The sequence below is a fragment of the Xenopus tropicalis genome, chromosome 9, assembly GCF_000004195.4.
Source record: "Xenopus tropicalis strain Nigerian chromosome 9, UCB_Xtro_10.0, whole genome shotgun sequence".
In the NCBI taxonomy this organism is placed as follows: domain Eukaryota; kingdom Metazoa; phylum Chordata; class Amphibia; order Anura; family Pipidae; genus Xenopus; species Xenopus tropicalis.
In genome coordinates this window covers 11,659,357-11,680,953 of record NC_030685.2, presented here as the reverse complement: position 1 = coordinate 11,680,953, position 21,597 = coordinate 11,659,357, and the positions used below count along the sequence as shown (strand labels likewise).

The 21,597-nt window shown below is 38.9% G+C and overlaps 4 protein-coding genes across 4 annotated transcripts; all 4 read left to right on the top strand.

The window, feature by feature from the left end:
- The first annotated feature begins 65 nt into the window (after positions 1-65).
- LOC116407798 (olfactory receptor 186-like) lies at positions 66-1,015 on the top strand. The gene is made up of 2 exons (XM_031893822.1): positions 66-680; positions 932-1,015. The coding sequence occupies exons 1-2, from the start codon at positions 66-68 to the stop codon at positions 1,013-1,015; spliced, it is 699 nt and encodes a 232-aa protein (XP_031749682.1).
- Positions 1,016-5,358: 4,343 nt separating this feature from the next.
- LOC116407797 (olfactory receptor 5AC1-like) lies at positions 5,359-6,309 on the top strand. The gene has a single exon (XM_031893821.1). The coding sequence runs from the start codon at positions 5,359-5,361 to the stop codon at positions 6,307-6,309; it is 951 nt and encodes a 316-aa protein (XP_031749681.1).
- An 8,478-nt stretch (positions 6,310-14,787) lies between these two features.
- On the top strand, positions 14,788-15,737 carry LOC116407796 (olfactory receptor-like protein OLF4). Its single transcript, XM_031893820.1, has 2 exons — positions 14,788-15,402; positions 15,654-15,737. The coding sequence occupies exons 1-2, from the start codon at positions 14,788-14,790 to the stop codon at positions 15,735-15,737; spliced, it is 699 nt and encodes a 232-aa protein (XP_031749680.1).
- Positions 15,738-20,051: 4,314 nt separating this feature from the next.
- Positions 20,052-20,983, top strand: LOC116407795 (olfactory receptor 187-like). Its single transcript, XM_031893819.1, has 2 exons — positions 20,052-20,666; positions 20,918-20,983. The coding sequence occupies exons 1-2, from the start codon at positions 20,052-20,054 to the stop codon at positions 20,981-20,983; spliced, it is 681 nt and encodes a 226-aa protein (XP_031749679.1).
- Positions 20,984-21,597: the final 614 nt, after the last annotated feature.

Genomic DNA, 21,597 nt, shown 5'->3' with positions numbered 1-21,597 from the left:
AGTCTGTGTGCTTGATGTTACTGAGGGATGTCAATGATATCTGGTCATTTTTATAGGAACGTAATATGGAAAATCAGACAACAGTGTATATGTTGGTCCTCACTGGTTTGTCTGATCTTCCGAGTCTTCAGCTTCCTCTGTTCCTGGTGTTTCTCCTCATCTATCTTATAACTCTGACTGGGAACCTTCTCATCCTTCTCCTGATCTTCACTGATTCCCATCTTCACACCCCCATGTACTTCTTCCTTGGAACCCTGGCATGTCTGGATATGAGTTGCTCCTCAGTCACTGTCCCAAGAATGCTCTATGATTTACTGAGAGAAAGAAGAATAATTTCTGTACCAGCTTGTATAACTCAGTTCTACTTCTTTCTCTTTTTTGCTATATCAGAGATGTCTGTACTGGCAGTGATGTCCTATGACAGATACATTGCTATCTGCCGCCCTCTTCACTACATGCAGATAATGAGCTGGAACATTTGTGTTAAACTTGTTTCAATCATTTTGGTTTTTGGTGCAGGATATTCCTTGTTGCATGTTGTATTTTTAACTAAACTGACATTTTGCAACCCCAATGATTTGCAAAGTTTCTTTTGTGACCTGCCCCAGTTGCTTCAAGTCTCCTGTAGTGACACATTCATCAATGTATTGCTTATACTTCTTTTGGGGATATTGTTAGCCGTATGCCTTTTGGGTGTCACCTTTTACCCATATATTACAATAATCACTGCAGTTCTGAAAATCCCATCAAAAAACATGAGATCCAAAGCTTTCTCCACCTGCTCCTCCCATCTAACTGTGGTCTCTATATTTTACACTACTGCTTTATTCAATTACGTGCATTCAAATATGAATGATCATCAAACAGAGGACAAAGTGGCTCCTGTATTTTATGCAATATTAACTCCCTTTTTAAATCCTCTGATCTACAGTCTGAGGAACCAGGAGCTCAAGTCATCAATAAAAAGAGCTTTGCAAAGACTGGAAATCAAAATGGGACAAAAAAATTCCAGTAGCTGCTCTTGCAATAGATTTAAAAAAATGGTACAATAAAAATGGCAGTGTTCTCAATAGTTAAAAAACTTGTGTGTTTCCTAACCCAAAGCTCAGAGTTGGTCAAATGGGCAAAACAGCAGTGATTACCTTTCATCTGGTAGGGTAGTACAGGACTGGAGGATAGCTGATGTAATTCCACTATTTAAAAACAGATTATGGTCCCAGATTATGGCCTGTCATTTTGACATCCTCAACCAAACTTTTCCATGCTACAGTTCCTGGAATAATGTAACATATAATGAAGGTTGAAGCAGTCTGGGAGCTGTCATCCAGCAATATCAATAAAACTTTTCCCCAAATCTCCCCAGCCAGTGGCTGCATTGAAATGCAAAAGAATCCTCCAATGAGAATCCCAGCTGATCTGTATAAATCCGGCTCCCTGTTCTCTGTTCCTGCAATTGGAGTTGGGAGCATTAAGCACAGTTTCCCAGCACTGAACAAGTCTGTCCCTTTATCCCCATGTCTGATTCCTGTGCCATATAATGACGGGAAAAATGTCAAATTTGTATTCCTATTTTACTTTCCCCTATAAAGCTGTAGATAAAGACAAACATCAAAAAAGAAGACCAACTACAATTTGTACAAAAGACATATTTAACCTTAAAATATTCTAGAAAATCCCAGATAGGCCCTGGACAATTGCAATTGCAAATCGGGGAGCACACAAGCATCTGCGGTATGGAGTGCAAAGGCAGCCACAAGAACATTCTAGAACAGCAAAGACTTTTTATACTCTTTACTAGTGATGGGCAAAAAAATTTGGCAGGATTCACAGTGAATTTCCATGGTTCAACATTGGGTAAAAAAATTTGCCGCGCGTCCAAAAGAATTGTCTCGCATAAAAAAGAATTGTTTCTCATGAAAAGAATTGTCTCTCTCATGAAAAGAATTGTCGTGCATCAAACGTATTGTACCATGTATTATTGTATGCGCCAAACTTTTTTTTGACGTGCATCATTTCCCGTTTAACAAATTTTTCACCGTTTCGTGAATCTTTTGAAAGATTCGCAAATTTTTCGGCGAAGCGAAACAGGACAGATCCGCTTATCAAATACATTTCTGGGTGTGGTGGTTCACAAATGAGTGATGATTGGTTTATATCACTCAGTAGGAGAAAGTTGTGACCATAAAGAAATAGTGTCACTACAATAAATTCATGTCAGTTTCAGCAGATTTTTTTTTTTCTAAAACTACACATGGCTATGAAGAGTTTCCATGGAAAAACAGATGCGGAACTGGAAATGCTGATAAAGCTGTTATTCCAAATTAGATTATTTCTCGCTCAATTGAAAAAAACATCACAAAAAATTGAATTTTAAAAGCTGACACAGAACTTTATGCAGGTAAAGCAATTTAGGTAAAGCCCATTGAACTGAACCCCATCCAACTCTTCTACTGCTTTAGATGACTCTCTGTATTGCTCTCCTGCTGGAATGAAAAAAAACCACAGCAAACTCTGAGAAGGTATGGGGAGAGACTGGGTACCAGGCACACTATAGTGGGAAATCACAATTCACCAACATGGTGGCCAGCAATGATTTTTTTGTGACTTTACCCCCACATAAAATGTGTTGATTATTCAGTAGCTGATGTGACCTCCAGGACTATTATTATGCACTAATTTGATTTTAAATGGCAGATAGTTTGGTGATCCTATACATACTAGGAATCAAGCTGTTCTGTAGACCCTTGCCATTCATACTTAGGATTTTTTATCTTCACACCTAATAACATGTGAAAATGCCGGAAAGTGGAAGCTTTGAGGTGATTTTCAGATAATTCATCAAAGCCACTAATTGAGGAAAGCTTTGTTACTCTGTAGTTTGAAGTAGAAAAGCATGGGTACCCATTTTGGATTTGCCTGAAAGTGTACTTTCCAAAAAAATCTATTCTTTTATGGGGTGAACATATTTTTTACGGCATTTTGCCGTAAATGTAGATACGCAAGTAAAACAATATATATTTGTATTCAGTGTTACTTTACATTAAAACAGAGCAGATAGAACACAATTCTAAAATCTGCTGGGCTATTATAAATGACCTGGGAGTTGATGAAATTAATGAGGCTCAGGAGAATAAGAGAGCTTGGATGGAAGGGTTTATATGGCTGAGGTTTGCTTTGTGTTCATAGAATAGGTCTTGAGGTTAGAATTAATGTACCGTGTCAATTACATAAATCCAGAGAGAATAATATGAAGCCAAGACAGGCAAAGAGTAGAAATAATCAGATGTAACAATGAGTTATTGAATAGGAAATCTATGAAGCACTGTCTTTGGGTCAACACATCCCGTTATGCTCTGGAATTTCCAGTTGTTACTCTATGAAGTCTCTATGAAAACCCAACAGTTTAGAGAACCAACTAGTCTCCACCCAGTTTGAGATTTCACATTTACTTTGATTGTAAAGCGTTTTACTATTCCAGCCCATCCTCACCATGTTCCACCAGTATTCACTGAGAATATGCTTTGGCTTTTACTTTGATTATTAAGGCTGTGGTTTCAACAAAGCATCAACTCCTGCAAAATCTAAAATCTACACAGTTTTGTTCACTTTGCTTATGGAAACCGGCATGTCTGGGAAGCAATAAAGGTTTTGGGCAAAGGTTTCCCTGTACTTATGATTTTGTTTTACCTACACACCGCCTGGCACCTTCTGCCTTCCTGCCAATTCTGTACAAAGAAGAACTTTGCTATTTTATACCTGTAGGTTCCGGTAGTGTTTATCGTTGGTCTAGAAAATTAAAAGAGAATTGATTTAATATCATATGAATTCAAGTTGTGGTTGTAATAATAGAAGAAAGCAGGTCATTACGTTGCCACATACACTAAGGATTTATCTAAAACTGCAGTTCTGATCTGTGTCTTGTTCTCTTTCTGTCTTTGCTACCCATAAACTGAGAAGCACAACTGTGTTTTTTATATGTATTATTTTCCAGATAGTGGCACTTATGTGTTAATAAAAAACAGCAAAGCACTTACAAATTTGCTCCTGCATACCATTAATAGTTTTACTAATAAAGATAATTAATGGATTAGCTCTAATCTATAGGAAGTACTGTCAGGAATAGGGTAAGTACAAACAAATATCATATTTATTATCAGGCTAAAACTGAAAGAATCACATTTTATGTAACCTCAATATTTCATGAGAAATACCCCCCAAATTATATGATAATAATGTATTTTTCTGGCTGAAAACCCCTAACTAAATGTTGAACACCTCCTTCCTCACCACCTACTTTAGAAGAACTTTAGTAGGCAATTTGTTTATATGAACACACTTTTCATATACTCCTATACCTCCTTTGCTTCTCTCTCAAAGATGTGCTCTTGTCTCCTTCACTGATCCAAAAATCTTTCTATGATAAATAAAACTAAAGACCACAGCAGTTAGGAGGCTGAACCACTTCTCTAAAATGAACCAGCCCAGGGTACTTGGTTGGGGAGCACCACCCCGCCATGTTTGTATCTCCCAGGTCTTTCTTATTCTTGTGTGGGAGATAAGACATTACTGTACACTCCTTAGCCAGGTACCCTGGGCCAGATACTTTTTCAAAATGTTGGAGCTCAAGCATGGAGCAAAAGGTGAGAGTTTTCACAGGGGTTTGCCATTTTTGGTCATTTCTGCCTCTTTTAAATGCTTTTTAGTAGCATTATGGCGCTCCACATTAAGGAAATATATCTAATCTAAAGTTTACAAATCCATTCCAGAAATATATATTTATAAAAAGAAGAATATATATATATATATATATATATATATATATATAAAGGTGCCCCAGTGGGACCGAAACGTTAAATAAAAACATAATCACTATTCAGGGAATATGGAGTGCTGGTCCTTTTCCTTCTTGTATAACTAACAATTGACCGAACACCCAAGATAGGAGAGTGGTCTGAGTGCGGACTTCACCTTGAACATACATTAACTATAGGTTGTATTTTTTTCACTATTTGTATTGTTTGGTTTTAAGAAAACCCTTACCATTAGTAGTTTTAGAGAAAATGAGCTTAGTCATGGTTTCAAACACCACGTAAATGAGAATGTGGATAAATGGGTCTCCATTTGGTACAATAAATACTGTACATAACACACAGACATACAGACTACATTTATCTCCCCAAGTAATGCTCACACATTCACAAGCTAAGTAGGCACACAGTGCTTCGCAGTATTTTCACACATTGCAGGCATTAATTACCTGCGGGAATGCAGGGTTTCTACACATACAGTCTGGGTACTCAGTGTTACTGAGTGATGTCAATGATGTCTGGTCATTTTTATAGGAAACATCAATGTAATATGGAAAACAAATCAACAGTGTATGTGTTGGTTCTCGCTGGTCTGTCTGATCTTCCGAGTCTTCAGTTTCCTCTGTTCCTGGTGTTTCTCCTCATCTATCTTATAACTCTGACTGGGAACCTTCTCATCCTTCTCCTGATCTTCACTGATTCCCATCTTCACACCCCCATGTACTTCTTCCTTGGAACCCTGGCATGTCTGGATATGAGTCTCTCCTCAGTCACTGTCCCAAGAATGCTCTTTGATTTACTCACAAAGAGAAGGGTAATTTCTGTACCAGCTTGTATAACTCAGATCTACTTCTTCCTATTTTTCTGCACATCAGAGATGGCTGTGCTGGCAGTGATGTCCTATGACAGATACATTGCCATCTGCCGCCCTCTTCACTACATGCAGATAATGACCTGGAATGTTTGTGTTCAGTTTGTATCAATCATTTTGGTTTTTGGTGCAGTACATTCCTTGGTGCACGCTGTTTTTTTAACTAAACTGACATTTTGCAACCCCAATGATTTGCAAAGTTTCTTTTGTGACCTGCCCCAGTTGCTTGAGGCCTCCTGTAGTGACACATTCCTCAACATATTGCTTATATTTCTTTTGGGGATATTGTTTGCCGTATGTCTTTTAGGGGTCACCTTTTACCCATATATTATAATAATCGCTGCAGTTCTGAAAATCCCATCAAAACACACAAGATCCAAAGCTTTCTCCACCTGCTCCTCCCATCTAACTGTCGTCTTTATATTCTACACTACTGCTTCCTTCAATTACGTGCGTTCAAATATGAATGATCATCACACAGAGGACAAAGTGGCTTCTGTATTTTATGCAATATTAACTCCCTTTTTAAATCCTCTGATCTACAGTCTGAGGAACCAGGAGCTCAAATCATCAATAAAAAGAGCTTTGAAAAGACTGGAAATCAGAACAGGACAAAAAAAATTACAGTAGCTGCTCTTGCAATAGAAAAAAAAATGGTACAATAAAGCCATAGATAAAGACAAATATCAAAAAAGAAGACCAAGTAAAATTTATACAACAGACATATTTAACCTAAATAATGTTCTAGGAAATGCCAGATAGGCTTGGAACAATTGCAATCGGGGGGGAACACACAAGCATCTGCAGTATGGAGTGCAAAGGCACATTCTAGAACAGCAAAGCCTTTTTATGCTCTTTACATGTTTGGGTGTGGTGGTTCCCAAATGAGTGATGATTGGTAGCAATGAGCGAATCTGTCGCGCTCGCCGAAAAATTTGCGAATCTTTCAAAAGATTTGCGAAACCGCGGAAAAGTTGTGCGTCATAAAGAATTGTCGCACGCAACAATACTTATGAAGCACGACAATACGTTTGATGCACAACAATTCTTTTGATGAGAGACAATTCTTTTTGGCCTGAGACAGTTTTTTTGACGAGAGAGACAATTCTTTTTGATGCAAAAGACAAATTTTTTTGACACGAGAGACAATTCTTTTGATGAGAGATAATTCTTTTCGGCACGAGACATTTCTTTTGATGAGAGAATTCTTTTTGATGCAAGAGACAATTTTTTTGACACAAGAGACAATGCTTTTGATGAGAGACAATTCTTTTGATGAGAGACAATTCTTTTTGACATATGAGACAATTCTTTTTGATGCAAGAGACAATTTTTTTTGACATGAGAGACAATTCTTTTGATGAGAGAGACAATTCTTTTGATGAGAGAGACAATTCTTTTTGGCGCGAGACAATTCTTTTGACAGGCAACAATACGCTTGATGCAGAAGAGAATTCTTTTGCCACTCGTGAAATTCAAATAAAGTCATGCTATGAAGAGTTTCCATGAGAAAACTCTGCAGAACTGGAAATTCAAAATTAGATTAGAGATTAGAGCTTTATCATAACTTTAGCCTATTGAATTGAACCCCATCCAGGAAAAATGGGATATGGAATCAGTCTGTTTGTCCTGCTCTTGTGGATAATATAGAATAAAAGTGTTCATTTAGTGAAAAGGTTTAAGTTGATGGATGTTTGTCTTTTTCAACCCCATCTACTGTTTCATTAAGTATGCACATATCAATGGTCAGTAAGGTTTGAGGTTCTGGGATAGGCTGGACAACAGCAGGACAGAACAGAACCGGACTAGGCTCATTTATCACCAGTGGGCAGTACTGAGTACAGTTTTGGACTCCAGTAAATAAAGAAACAATATGGGACTAGACAGAGTTCAGAAAGTGGTAGCTAGCATCTACAGTATAATTATTGAAAATACAGAAGAAGATACATCTGGTACACAGTGAAATCATTTTCTTATTCAATCATATTCAATGTCATAAAGAGACATTATGGAACAAGATAGATTTCAAACTACAGTAGGTAACTAGGTTTATAAATAAGAGGATCTCAGTTATAAAGATACAGGTGAAGATGCATCTGGTTCACAGTCAGATACATTTCCCAGTATTGTGACTTATGTGCATCAGATACATCAAAAAAGTCTGCTCCATTTGAAGGCTAAACAAGTTGGTACTGTCTACATTTGAGAGAGATACTTTAGGATGGGGTCCTAACCTTCATGGAACTTTATCATAATATCCAAACAGTATGTGGATCTATCCGATGTTTTTATGGTCCTATCCGGGTACATCCTTGGCCAGAATGCCGGACCTCAGCATGGACCCCTGTTACCAAAATGTATCTTCGGTTTTCCTCAAAACTAATATTTTTCAAAATAAGACATAATTTATTCTAGCGAAGTGAAGCCTAGTCCTGTCATTGTTATAGTTTTGACTATGAAGATTTTCATTCATCCAGGTCATAGTATATCTAGTATAAATAAATCTAAAGCAACTGGACTTGTTAAGTAATCATTGAAGATGTTTCACTACTAATCCGAGTTGAACTGAAGAAGCTGCTCGGATGAGTAGTGAAACATCTTCAATGATTACTTAACAAGTCCAGTTGCTTTAGATTTATTTATAGTAGATATGTTATAGTTTTGTTTACCATTACTGCTGAAACATGGGAATCAAAATACTGGTAATAAAAACAGAACATAATCATTTATCAGAATACTTGTACCTTTAGATATTAGTCTACTTTTATCCACATGAAAACTTCCTAGTTTGCGACTTCTGAATGATGCACAAGTTAGGGCCATTCAAGGGGCCACCAACGTCCCGTCATTCAAATACCGGTTTAACAAGATTACAGACTTATGTTTTAGATGAATCTTTGAAATCCCGTTATTTGAAATCATTTTTTTAATTGGGCAGTGGTTAACCATTCAGTGCTGAATCAATTCCAGACTGCAAGGAGAGTTATTCTGCAGGAAGAATGGCCAAACTTCCATGTGGGTAAGAACCCCCACACCCGTCCCTTTAATGGTGGTCTTATGCCATTAAAAATTGGGTGTTGGTTAATGGGCAGTCTTCTCCTTTACAAGCCGCAAGCTGAGTGCTCCATTATTCCATATGGGTGTGTCTGGATGTTTAGCATGGTGTGTGCATACTGCTTCAGCTCGCGACCATATGGTGCGGGTTAGGGATATTATGGGGTGAGCTGTATTTTGTTGTTTGTCGGGTGGGGTTTTTAGTATTACTTGTAACATGGGTCTTTCTGGGCTGTTTAGAGCCATTAGCAGTTTAGAGGATGGGCAAATGGGTTTTGGGGTGAACCAAGGTTTAGCATGTGCTAGTTGGGCAGCCAGGTAGTATAGTTTAAAGTCTGGTAGGGATGCTCCTCCGCTGTTTGCGGCTTTTTTGAGGGAGTCCAGTTTAAGTCTCCTTCTCCCCGTTCCCCATATAAAGGGGACCATTAGTTTATCAAGTTTTTGAAAGAAGGATTTGGGGAATACACTAGTTGAGATACTTGATCTTGACTACATAAACATTTCTCCCTGAAATGTGAGATTTTTTATGACATTTGTCAAAGTTTCTAAAGAATCTTATGTTTTCTCAATGGTGGTGTCATCTTGCCATGTTTGGCACAAAAGATTCAATATAAAAGTCTGAATATAGGTCTTTCCTGTGAAGGTCCTGGGAGTGATTAACTTTCTGTTTTGGCTTGATCTACTGGTTCCTGATCTCTGCTTTGTCCCTGACTATGCTGATTGCAGCCAGCCCCAATTATATGCCTGAATTCGACTAAAAGACTTGCTTAACCCCTTGGATACCACGTACTGGATTTTCTGAACTCAACTTCCTCCTTGGGCCTGACCTCAACCCTGGTAGATTATGTTGGCATTATAAAAAGTATTATCCTTTATAAAAGATAGCTTTTTGGTTTAAAGTCAAACACATTTACGATAACTGTGATAGGCAAGTATTTTTTTACCCCTCTGAGGAAAATCGGTTGTGGTTTCAGACTGTTTCCCCCCCTTGTAGATCATATACAGTTGATGGATAGATATCTTTTTCAACCCAGTTTACAATTTAATTATGTACATATCCATAATTAATAAGATTTGAGGTTATGGGGTAGGCTGGACTCAGGATCATTGGCCAGTCTTAATAATGTTCTGTATAGTCAATGGCAGGACAGGACCAGGCTCATTAACCACCAGTGGGCAATCTATAGAGTACAATTTTGGATTTCAATACATAAACAAACAATATGGTACTAAACAGATTCCAGAGAATGGTAACTATTATTGTTTTAAGGCTGAACAAGTTGGGATTATTTACATTTGAGAGAGATACTGGGGGGATCCTAACCAGCATGGAAAAATTAATCATAACCAGTGTCGGACTGGCCCACCAGGATACCAGGAAAACTCCTGGTGGGCCCAGGTGTCAATGTTGCGCCTAAACATTGGGCTGCTTCATGGTTATTCCCTATTTTTGAATGGGAAGAAAGAGGAGAAATAGATGGAAGAATAGATGCTAGCATGTAAATAAAAGAGACTAGGAGAATAAAGAGGTTTGGTGAGCAAAGGAGAAGAAACGTTTGGAGAGTGGGCCTATGGTCTAAGGTTTTCTGGTGGGCCCATGGGGTCCCAGTCCAACACTGATCATAATATCCAAACAGTATGTGGAACTATCCAGTGCTTTTCTTGTCATTTCCTGGTACATCCTTGTCCACAATGCTAAACCTCAGCATGGACCCCTGTCACCAATATGTATCTTCAGATTTCCCCAAGACTATAATATTTTTACGAAATAAGACATCATTTATTCTAATGACGATAAGCCTAGCCCTATTGGTATAGTTTTGTTTGCCATTACTGCTGGATCACGGGAGTCCAAATAATGATAATAATAAAAGAACATATTTATTTATCAGAATGCCACCTTCATTTATTAGTCTACTTTTTTTATCTTTAAAAACGTCCTAGTTTGTGGCTTCTGAATGACGCCCAAGTTAGGGACATTCAAAAGGATGCCAAGGTTCCACCAACTTCCTGTCATTTCTGTATGTTGTTCTCCAAAGACTAGTTTAACAAGATTGGGCAGTGGTTCCCACATCAAGGAAAGGAGTTTACTATGGTAAATTTTCATATGCAGAATTTGAAATGGCCAGGCTGACTACAGGAGCCCTTGAATAAGCCCATGTGATGTCAACCAAGTCTAGCCAGATTACTATAAAGCTGCAAAGGGGAAGTGCATATATGGGACAATAGCCAATGATTTTTTTCTTATTTTTTTTTTTTTATTTCGGTTCCTTTTATTTATTTTTTAGCTCAAGGTTTCCTTAATAAGCTTATTATATTTAATAAAGTTGTAGGTAACAAACTGAGACTCTTCCACTGCTCTTTGCATTGCTCTTCTGTGGGCATGCAAAAACAACTGCCTTCTCTGAAAAGGTGTGGGGGAGAGACTGGGTACCGGCACACTATAATGGGATATTACAATACGCCAACAGGGAGAACAAAGGCATTATACTTAGAACACAATAACTTTATTCAAAAATTGTTCACATGTGCTCTAAACTGGTTTTCAAATATCACCTTTGATGCTACTGTGCCACAAGTTTAATACTATTTCAACCTTCAAAGAATGAGAAGGCATTAGAAAAAAAATGGTGAATTTTAGCTAAATGTATGTAGGAAAATGAAAACATATATATTTGTGTTTAGTTCTACTTTATTATAAAATGGATTGGATAGAACACAGTTAAGAAATCTGCTGGGCCACTAAGGGGCACATTTAGTAACCCACAAACGGGCCGAATGCGTCCGATTGCGTTTTTTTCGTAATGATCAGTAATTTTGCGATTTTTTTCGGCGTCGTTACGATTTTTGCGCAAAAACGCGAGTTTTTCGGGGCCTTTACGATTTTTGCGTAAAAACGCGAGTTTTTCGTAGCCATTACGAAAGTTGCGCAAAGTCGCGATTTTTTCGTAGCGTTAAAACTTGCGTGAAACGTCGCGCCTTTTAAGTTTTACCGCTATGAAAAAGGCACGACTTTGCGCGCAAGTGTTAACGCTACGAAAAAATCGCGACTTTGCGCAACTTTCGTAATGGCTACGAAAAACTCGCGTTTTTACGCAAAAATCGTAAAGACGCCGAAAAAATCGCAAAAAATACGAAAAAGTCGCAAAATGTTGGTTTCCAATCGGAATTTTTCCAATTCGGATTCGAAATTGTGTCTTAGTAAATCAGCCCCTTAGGGTTACCTGGGAATTGCTGTAATGTGGCTCAGGAGAGTTAGACGGCTTGGGTGGAGATTTGCTTTCTGATCACAGAAGAAGGCTTGAGATTAGAGGTAAGGTACAGTATGGAATAGACAAATCCAGGGAGAAGAATACCAGGTCAAGACAGGCAAAGAGCAGAAATAGGCTTGGATGGAAGGGTTCCAGGGAGAAGATTAGCAGGTCAAGAGAAGTAAAGAGCAGAAAAGGATTGAATGAAATACTTTTTATGGCTGATGTTTGCTTTCTGATCATAGAAGGGGTTTTAAGATTAACGGTAAAGTATGAAAAACAAAGATCCAAAGAGAAGAAATGAAGTTAAGACAAACAAAGAGCAGAAATAGGCTTGGATGGAAGGGCTTTGTATGGCTGATGTTGGCTTTCTGATCATAGAAGAGGTCTTGAGATTAGAGGTAAGGTACAGTATGGAATAGACAAATCCAGATAGAAGAATATCACGTCAAGACAGGCAAATAAATATTCACATGTATCAGCAATGGGTTTTTTATGTAGCTTATGTGAACCTGGAAACTGTTTGGCAACCACTTCCAACAGAGGAAGAGAGATTGCACATTATGACAACCTTAAGGCACGTCTTTAAAGTGCACTGTGTGCAGTTACAATTCGTAATGCAATAACGAAGAATATTACATTGTTGAATGCCATTATTTATTCTCATTTGTGTATTTTTTTTCTCCATGTATGACTTTGATTACATTTCCCCCAATGTATAGCTTTTCTAGGCAAACTAAAATCTACCCCCACCCCCTCCCAGTTTCAATACTAATTTAAAAACAATATAATAAATAAGAAAAAAAAAAAGGTATTTAGCCATAAATGTAAATATAAAACAATATATATTTGTTTTTAGTGTTACTTTACAATAAAACAGAGCAGATAGAACACAATTCTAAAATCTGCTGGGCCATTATAAATGACCTGGGAGTTGATGAAATTAATGAGGCTCAGGAGAATTAGAGAGCTTAGATGGAAGGGTTTATATGGCTGAGGTTTGCTTTGTGTTCATAGAATAGGTCTTCAGGTAAGTGCTAAATACACAAATCCAGAGAGAAGAATATGACGCCAAGAGAGGAGAGAGCAGAAAAAAGCAGCTGTAACAATCATTTAGTGAATAGGAAATTTATAAACCAGTGTCTTTGGGTCAACATGTCCTGTTATGCTCTGGAATTTCCAGTTGTTCCTCTATGAAGTCTCTATAAAAACCCAACAGTTTAGAGAACCAACTAGTGTGTGTGCTGAATAGTCTCCGCCCAGTTTGAGATTTCAAGTTTACTTTGGTTGTAAAGTGTTTTACTATTCCAGCAGCATCTTCTTCCCAACTTCTCCCTGTTCCACCAGTATTCACTAAGAATGTGCTTTGGCTTTTACTCTGATTATTAAGTGTTTTTTAGCCACATTAATTCCTGTTTCACCATGCTGTTTCAACAAAGCATCAACTCCGGCAAAATCTAAAATCTATACAGTTTTTTAAACCTTCTGTCACCTTCTGCCTTCCTGCCAATTCTGTACAAAGAAGAACTTTGCTTTTTTATACCTGTAGGTTCCAGTAGTGTTTATTGCACTTTGTTGGAATAGAAAATTGAAAGAGATTTGACTTAATATCATCCTGCACTGATCCAAAAACCCTTCGATGATCTTGTAAATAAAACTAAAGACCACAGCAATTAGGAGGTCGAACCGCTTCTCTAAAATGAACCAGCCCAGGGTACTTGGTTGGGGAGCACCACCCTGCCATGTTTTTATCTCCCAGGTCTTTCTTAAGGTCCACATACACGTGAAGATTCACTCGCTTGGCAAGATCGCCAAGCGAGCGGATCTTCACCTGATATCCCTACCTACGGGTGGGTGACATCGGGGAACATGTAGGCTAATTCGATCGTTTGGCCCTGGGGCCAAACAATCGAATTATATAGGCGGCAATGGGGCAGTCGGTTCAGGGACCGAATCAACGAGCTGATGCGGTCCCCGATCTGACTAGATATTTTAACCTGCCCTGAACGATATCTGGCCGATTTCAAGCCAGATATTGGTTGGGAAAGGCCCGTCGGTAGTGCCAGATGCTTTTTTAAAGTGTTGGAACTCTAGCATGGAGCAAAAGGTGAGAGTTTTCACAGGAGTTTGCCATTTTGATCATTTCTGTCTCTTTTAAATGCTTCTTAATAGCATCTAGAGTCTACAAATCCATTCCAGAAAATTGATCCCATATATATGTTTTGATAAATCCAAAAGACAAAATAAGACACCCAAAAGCTGTTGAAGTCATGAAGAAGTCAATGACAGGTGTCCTTTTTACAACTGGAAGATCTGTCTTTGTTTAATGGTTTTAATGGGGTTTTTATGCTTTCATTTGTGTGACAATGCAAAAAATTGGTGTTTTCAAGAAATCACATACAATTCGTAGTTTTAGAGAAAATGAGATTAGTCATGGTTTCAAAAACCACAAAAATTAGAATGTGGGAAATGTTTTTTATTAAATGGGCCTCCCCGGGTCACTTTGAGTATGTGGTACAATAAATACTGTACATAACACACAGGACACTACGTTCAATGCCCTAATAATGCTCACACGTTCACAAGATAAGCAGGCACACACTGAGTGCTTATAGTACAGAAACATAATTACTCACAATAACTGCACTTCTTTTACACCCCGCATTATTTTCACAATCTGCATTCATCCTAGAAATCTCACACTGCAGCAACACAGGGATTCTATGCACATAGCCAGTGTGCTTGATGTTAATGAGGGATGTCAACATTGTCTGATCGTTTTTATAGGAAACATCAACGTCAAATGGAAAACCAAACTATAGAGTATGTGTTGGTTCTAACTGGTCTGTCTGATCTTCCGAGTCTTCAGCTTCCTCTGTTCCTGGTGTTTCTCCTCATCTATCTTATAACTCTGACTGGGAACCTTCTCATCCTTCTCCTGATCTTCACTGATTCCCATCTTCACACCCCCATGTACTTCTTCCTTGGAACCCTGGCATGTCTGGATATGGGCTACTCCTCAACCACTGTCCCAAGAATGCTCTTTGATTTACTCACAGATAGAAGGGTCATTTCTGTACCAGCTTGTATAACTCAGATCTACTTCTTCCTCTGTTTCTGTTCATTTGAGACATCTGTTCTGGCAGTGATGTCCTATGACAGATACATTGCCATCTGCCGCCCCCTTCACTACATGCAGATAATGAAATGGAAAGTTTGTGTTCAACTTGTATCAGTCATTTTGGTTTTTGGGGCTGTATATTCCTTGCTGCACGCTGTTTTCTTAACCAAACTGACATTTTGCAGGCCTGATGCTTTGCAGAGTTTCTTTTGTGACCTGCCCCAGTTGCTTCAGATCTCCTGTAGTGACACATTCATCAATGTATTGCTTATATTTGTCTTTGGAATACTGTTTGGAGTAAGCCTTTTAGGGGTCACCTTTTACCCATACATCCCTATAATCAGCACTGTTTTGAAAATCCCATCAAAACACACACGATCCAAAGCTTTCTCCACCTGCTCCTCCCATCTAACTGTGGTCTTTTTGTTTTACACTACAACGTTCTTCAATTACTTGCACTCAAAAACAAATGATCATCACACAGAGGACAAAGTGGCTTCTGTATTTTATGCAATATTAACCCCTTTTTTAAATCCTTTGATCTACAGTCTGAGGAACCAGGAACTCAAAGCATCAGTAAAAAGAACTTTGCAACGACTGCAAATCAAAATTGGACAAAAAAATTACGTTAGGAAAGTCTCCCATAGGGCTCAATGGCACTCTGCAGCTCCAACCCGGCCCAAGGAAAGCCTCCCATAGGGCTCAATGGCACTCTGCAGCTCCAACCCGGCCCAAGGAAAGTCTCCCATAGGGCTTAATGGCACTCTGCAGCTCTAACCCGGCCCAAGGAAAGTCTCCCATAGGGCTCAATGGCACTCTGCAGCTCCAACCCGGCCCAAGGAAAGTCTCCCATAGGGCTCAATGGCACTCTGCAGATCCAACCTGGCCCAAGGAAAGTCACCATACCCAAGCTTGAATGAATCCGAAACTCTTGTACTCGGTGCGACAATACGATTTTGTCGCACAGATTTTGTCACAAAGTACAAAAAAGTCACACAGAGGCAGGAAAAAGTCACAAAAAATACGCACAGTACAAACAAATACGAATTAGTTGTATTCGGAGCAATTGTACTTTGATTATTCTGCCCCTTAGGGTGGCCATACACGCAGCGATATTATCGTAAGATACCTAGTTTCAGATGAAATTCGGTGTGTGAATGGAGGATAGACGAGGTGCCGGATATCGCAGGAGCATCAGATATCGGTCGTCGATTGGGCAGAACCAAAGATTTTACTCAATTGCCATTGAAGGCATCTGAGCAAAATCTACATTTAGGGCTGAATCGTCAGGTAGAAGAGGAATCCATATTGTTTCTACCTCCATATCTGACGATTCAGCTCCGAACATCAGTGGAAGAACTAAGGATCTTTCCTGCAACCAAATCGTATGGTGTATGGCCACCTTTAAAGTGGCAGTGTTCTTCATCGTTTAGATACTTGATCTTGGCTACAAAAACATTTTTCTCTGAAATGTAAGATTTTTATGACGTCTATAAAAGTTTGTTTTCCCAATGGTGTTGTCATCTTGATGTGCCTGGCTCAAAAGATTCAATATAAAAAGGCACCAAAAACCTGTCCAAATATAGATCTTCCTTGTGAAGTTTCAGGGTGCCTATAACTTTTGGCTTGATCAACCGGTTCGTGACTTTCTGCTTTGTTCCTGACTACGCTGATTGCTGCCTGCCATGATCTTTTGCCTGAATTCGACTAAAAGACTTGCTTAACCCCTTGGATACCACATACTGGATTTTATGTACTCAGCTTCCTTCTTGGTCCTGACCTCAACCCTTTTAAGGCCCATCGGTCCCTGACACTGTATAAATCTGGCTCCCTGTTCTTTGTGCTTAATGCTCCCAACACCAAATGCAAGAATAATTTCCCAGCACTGAACAAGTCTGTCCTTTATCCCCAATGGCCTCTCTATATGTAAGATAACAATAAGATGCCTGAGGAAAAGTGGATATGGTTTCAGTCTTTTTCCTCCCCTTGTGGATCATATACAGTAGACGTTTTCCCTTAAACAAAAAGTTCAAGTTGATGGATAGATGTCTTTTTCAACCCAATCTACTATTAAATGATGTAAGCAATATAAAATCCATAGGTTCTGGGGTAGGCTGGACTCAGGATCACTGTCCAGTCTTAATTATGTTCTGTATAGTCAATGCAGGACAGGACCAGGCTCATTTACCACCAGTGGGCAATCTATAGAATACATATTTGGACTTAAATACATAAAGAAACAATATGATACTAAACAGATTCCAGAGAATGTTTTTTAAGGGAATGAAGGATCTACAATGTAATTAATGAAGATACAGACGAAGATACATCTGGTACACAGTGATATCATTTTTCTATTCAATCATGTTCTGTGTGCATCAGATACATGAAGAAAAGTCTTCTCCATTTGCAGGCTGAACAAGTTGAGAGAGATACTGGGGGGATCCTAACTAACATGGAAACTTAATCATAACATCCAAACAGCATGTGGAACTATCCAGTTCTTTTCTTGTCATGTCCCAGTACATCCTTGTCCACAATGCTAAACCTCAGCATGGACCCCTGTCACCAATATGTATCTTCAGATTTCAATTCCAGACTCAAAGGCACATTTCTATGACCAGAAAGTAGAGATTTAAATCACATTTAAGATTATTTGAAACTATGCTGTTAAAAGAAAAGGAACCCCCCAAGAGTGTAACCTTCCCAAGCATATGTCTACTGTAGCCCCTTTCCAAATGCCTTGTACTTTTATTAGACTACTATGAAAAAAATGACTCTGTCCTCCAAGTCTGTGGGCGTCGTATTAGTTCTACTGATGTCACTGACTGGCCAGTCTCTTCTTCCTGTGCAAGCCCCAATCCCGTGATTACATAATACTCACATTAAGGAAAGGAGTTTACTATGCTATATTTGCACATGCAGAATTTGGAATGGAGTTGTTGCCCTTGCTGACTACAGGAGCCATTGAATAAACACATGTAATGGCAACCGAGTTTTTAAAAAAATAGCCAGATTACTATAAAGCTGCAGAGGGGAAGTGCATATTTGGGACGATTGGCAAGGGTTTTATTTTCTTTGTTTTCTTCTCAATTAATAATCTTTAATAAAGTTGTAGATAGACCAAAGGGATTTAGGGAACAAATTACTTAAGGCTCCTAAAAAAAATCCCATTTACATGGGTTTATCCTATAGACTAATGCTGACCCACTGGGTTTGAAGCAAAAGCCAGGATAATAGCTGATCAGATTCCCAACTACAGACGGGTTTCGCTCTTCTTGGGGCTCATCAGTGTAGTGCAGGGATGGGGATTCACGAACAGTTCATGAATCCCCACTCCTGCTTCAAAAACCCAGTGGGTGAGCTTTAGCCTATAGGATAATCCCATGTAAATGGGATTTTTTTAGGAGCCTTAAGGAATTTGTTCCCAGAATCCCTTTGGTCTATTTACATACGTATGAGGCTGTCTCCTCAACCCTGTTGACTTGTTCATAAAGTTGTAGGCAACACATTGAGACCCTTCTACTGCGGCAACAGGTTGGCCACCAAGGGGAACAAAGACATTCCATTCAGAACACAATAACTTTATTGAAAAATCTTTTACATGTGCTTTAAGCTGGTACTGAAACATCACCTTTGATGCTACTGTGCCACAATTTCAATACAATTTCAACCCTCAAAGAATAAGAATGCATTAGAAAAAAATGCGATGATTTCAGAAATCTGCTGGGCCATTATAAATGACCTGGGAATTGCTGTAATGTAATGGGACTCGGGAGAGTTTGTCGGCTTGGATGGAAGGGTTTATATGGCTGATGTTTGCTTTCTGATCACAGAAGAAGGCTTGAGATTAAAGGTAAGGTACAGTATGGAATAGGCAAATCCAGAGTGAAGAATATTACACCAAGACAGGAAAAGAGCAGAAATAGGCTTGGGTGGAAGGGTTTTTTTATGGCTGATGTTGGCTTTCTGATCACAGAAGAAGGCTTGAGATTAGAGGTAATGTACAGTATGCAATAGACAAATCCAGGGAGAAGAATATCATGCCAAGACAAACAAAGAGCAGAAATAGTCTTGGGTGGAAGGGTTTTTTTATGGCTGATGTTGGCTTTCTGATCACAGAAGAAGGCTTGAGATTAGAGGTAATGTACAGTATGGAATAGACAAATCCAGGGAGAAGAATATCATGCCAAGACAAACAAAGAGCAGAAATAGTCTTGGGTGGAAGGGTTTTTTTATGGCTGATGTTGGCTTTCTGATCACAGAAGAAGGCTTGAGATTAGAGGTAATGTACAGTATGGAATAGACAAATCCAGGGAGAAGAATATCACGCCAAGACAAACAAAGAGCAGAAATAGGCTTGGATGGCAGGGTTTTTATGGCTGAGATTTGCTTTCTGATCACAGAAGAAGTCATGAGATTAGAGGTAAGGTACAGTATGGAATAGACAAATCCAGAGTGAAGAAAAGACAAGGCAAAGAAATATTCACAAGTATCAGCAATGAATTTTTGAAAAGGAAACCTACCAAATGCTGTCATCGTGTCAAGATGCCATGTTCTGCAGTGCAATTCCAACTATCTCTCAGAAAGCACAATGGTATAGTGAGCCAACTAATGTGTGTGTGCTAAACAGTATCCACCCAGTTTGAGATCTTAAACTTACTTTGGTTGTAAAGTGTTAAACTATTCCAGCAACCACTTTTAACCATGCTCTGCCAGTATAGACTGAGAATGTGCTTTGACACTGAGGGGAAGATTTACGAATATGCGTGATTAGAGCACGCCACTGAAAACTTCACCCATTTTCAATTCATTCCTATGGGATTTTTTGAAGCGTATTTATCAATGGGTGAAAGTTTCATTTCAGGTCTGTCTCTATTGTTATTTTTTAATTGTATTGTATTATCATTGTGTCTGGTATTGTGTATAGGCAACATCAAAGTCAGATGGAAAACCAGACAAGAGTGTATATATTAGTTCTCGAGGGTCTGTCTGATCTTCCAAGTCTTCAGCTTCCTCTATTCCTGGTGTTTCTCCTCATCTATCTTGTAACTCTGACTGGGAACCTTCTCATCCTTCTCCTGATCTTCACTGATTCCCATCTTCACACCCCCATGTACTTCTTCCTTGGAACCCTGGCATGTCTGGATATGAGTTACTCCTCAGTCACTGCCCCAAGAATGCTCTTTGATTTACTCAGGGAAAGAAATATCATTATTGTGAGAGATTGTATAACTCAAGTCTTCTTCTTCTCCTTTTTCTGTACATCTGAGGTGCTTCTGCTGGCAGTGATGTCCTGTGACAGATACATTGCTATCTGCCGCCCTCTTCACTACATGCAGATAATGAGCTGGAATGTTTGTATTTGGCTTGTATCAAGTATCTGTTTCTGTGGTGCAGTACATTCCTTGTTGCACACTGTTTTTTTAACCAAACTGACATTTTGCAGGCCTGATGCTTTGCAAAGTTTCTTTTGTGACCTGCCCCAGTTGCTTGAGGCCTCCTGTAGTGACACATTCATCAATGTATTGCTCATATTTCTCTTGGGCATATTGCTTGGAGTAGGCTCCTTAGGGGTCACTTTTTACCCATACATCCCTATAATCACCACTGTTTTGAATATCCCATCAAAACACACAAGATCCAAAGCTTTCTCCACCTGCTCCTCCCATCTAACTGTGGTCTTTATATTTTACAGTTCTCTATTCTTCAACTACTTCCGCTCATATACAAATGATCATTACACTGAAGACAAAGTGGCTTCTGTATTTTATGCAATATTAACCCCATTTTTAAATCCTTTGATCTACAGTCTGAGGAACCAGGAACTCAAATCATCCCTAACAAGAGCTTTGCAAAGACTCAAAATCCAAACTAAACAGAAAACTACAATAGCTGAAGAACAATAGTTAATGAGTATTTTCACTCATTATATATGTAAGTAACAGAACGAATAAGTAATAATCATATTTCTCATATGTCATGTAGTTTAAGATGCAACAAAAAACCCCATACACTAGATAAAAAACACTCAAAATGGGAGTGTTCCCATTTGTTGAGGCTACTGATGAATGGATCTGTCCCATTTTGACAAAAAAAACTTGAGAAATTGTTGAAAAATGTTGAAATTGGTGAAATTTCAGTCATTGGCGAAATTTCAGTCATTGGCCTGTCACCTTTCTGTGTTTTTCCCAGCGGACCAGGATGCACAGGACGTGGGGTTTTCTGGATAAAGGATCTTTCTGTAATTTGGATCTCTATACCTTAATTCTGCCAATTTACCTTCTTGCCGTTAGGAAATCATTCAAGAATATTAGGTGCCACCGCTAGAGGACCTTCCTGCTAATGATCTGTAAGGAGTTGAACAGCATTTGTTTGAATTGTTCACGTTGGTAATAAAGTTGTTTGAAGGAGGAATAACCCCCGGCAGGAAGTAGGGGGTTGGTGGCCTTTCTGGCAGTGAGAGAGATAGGGGAAGAAGCCTGTTTGGTA

Excerpts from the sequence above, each read along its gene's own strand:
- LOC116407797 (XM_031893821.1), top strand. The coding sequence starts at position 5,359 with ATGGAAAACAAATCAACAGTGTATGTGTTGGTTCTCGCTGGTCTGTCT.
- LOC116407795 (XM_031893819.1), top strand. The coding sequence starts at position 20,052 with ATGGAAAACCAGACAAGAGTGTATATATTAGTTCTCGAGGGTCTGTCT. Across the intron at positions 20,667-20,917 it reads TCTTGGGCATATTGCTTGGA|TCTGAGGAACCAGGAACTCA; the intron begins GTAGGCTCCTTA and ends TTTGATCTACAG.
- LOC116407798 (XM_031893822.1), top strand. The coding sequence starts at position 66 with ATGGAAAATCAGACAACAGTGTATATGTTGGTCCTCACTGGTTTGTCT. Across the intron at positions 681-931 it reads TTTTGGGGATATTGTTAGCC|TCTGAGGAACCAGGAGCTCA; the intron begins GTATGCCTTTTG and ends TCTGATCTACAG.
- LOC116407796 (XM_031893820.1), top strand. The coding sequence starts at position 14,788 with ATGGAAAACCAAACTATAGAGTATGTGTTGGTTCTAACTGGTCTGTCT. Across the intron at positions 15,403-15,653 it reads TCTTTGGAATACTGTTTGGA|TCTGAGGAACCAGGAACTCA; the intron begins GTAAGCCTTTTA and ends TTTGATCTACAG.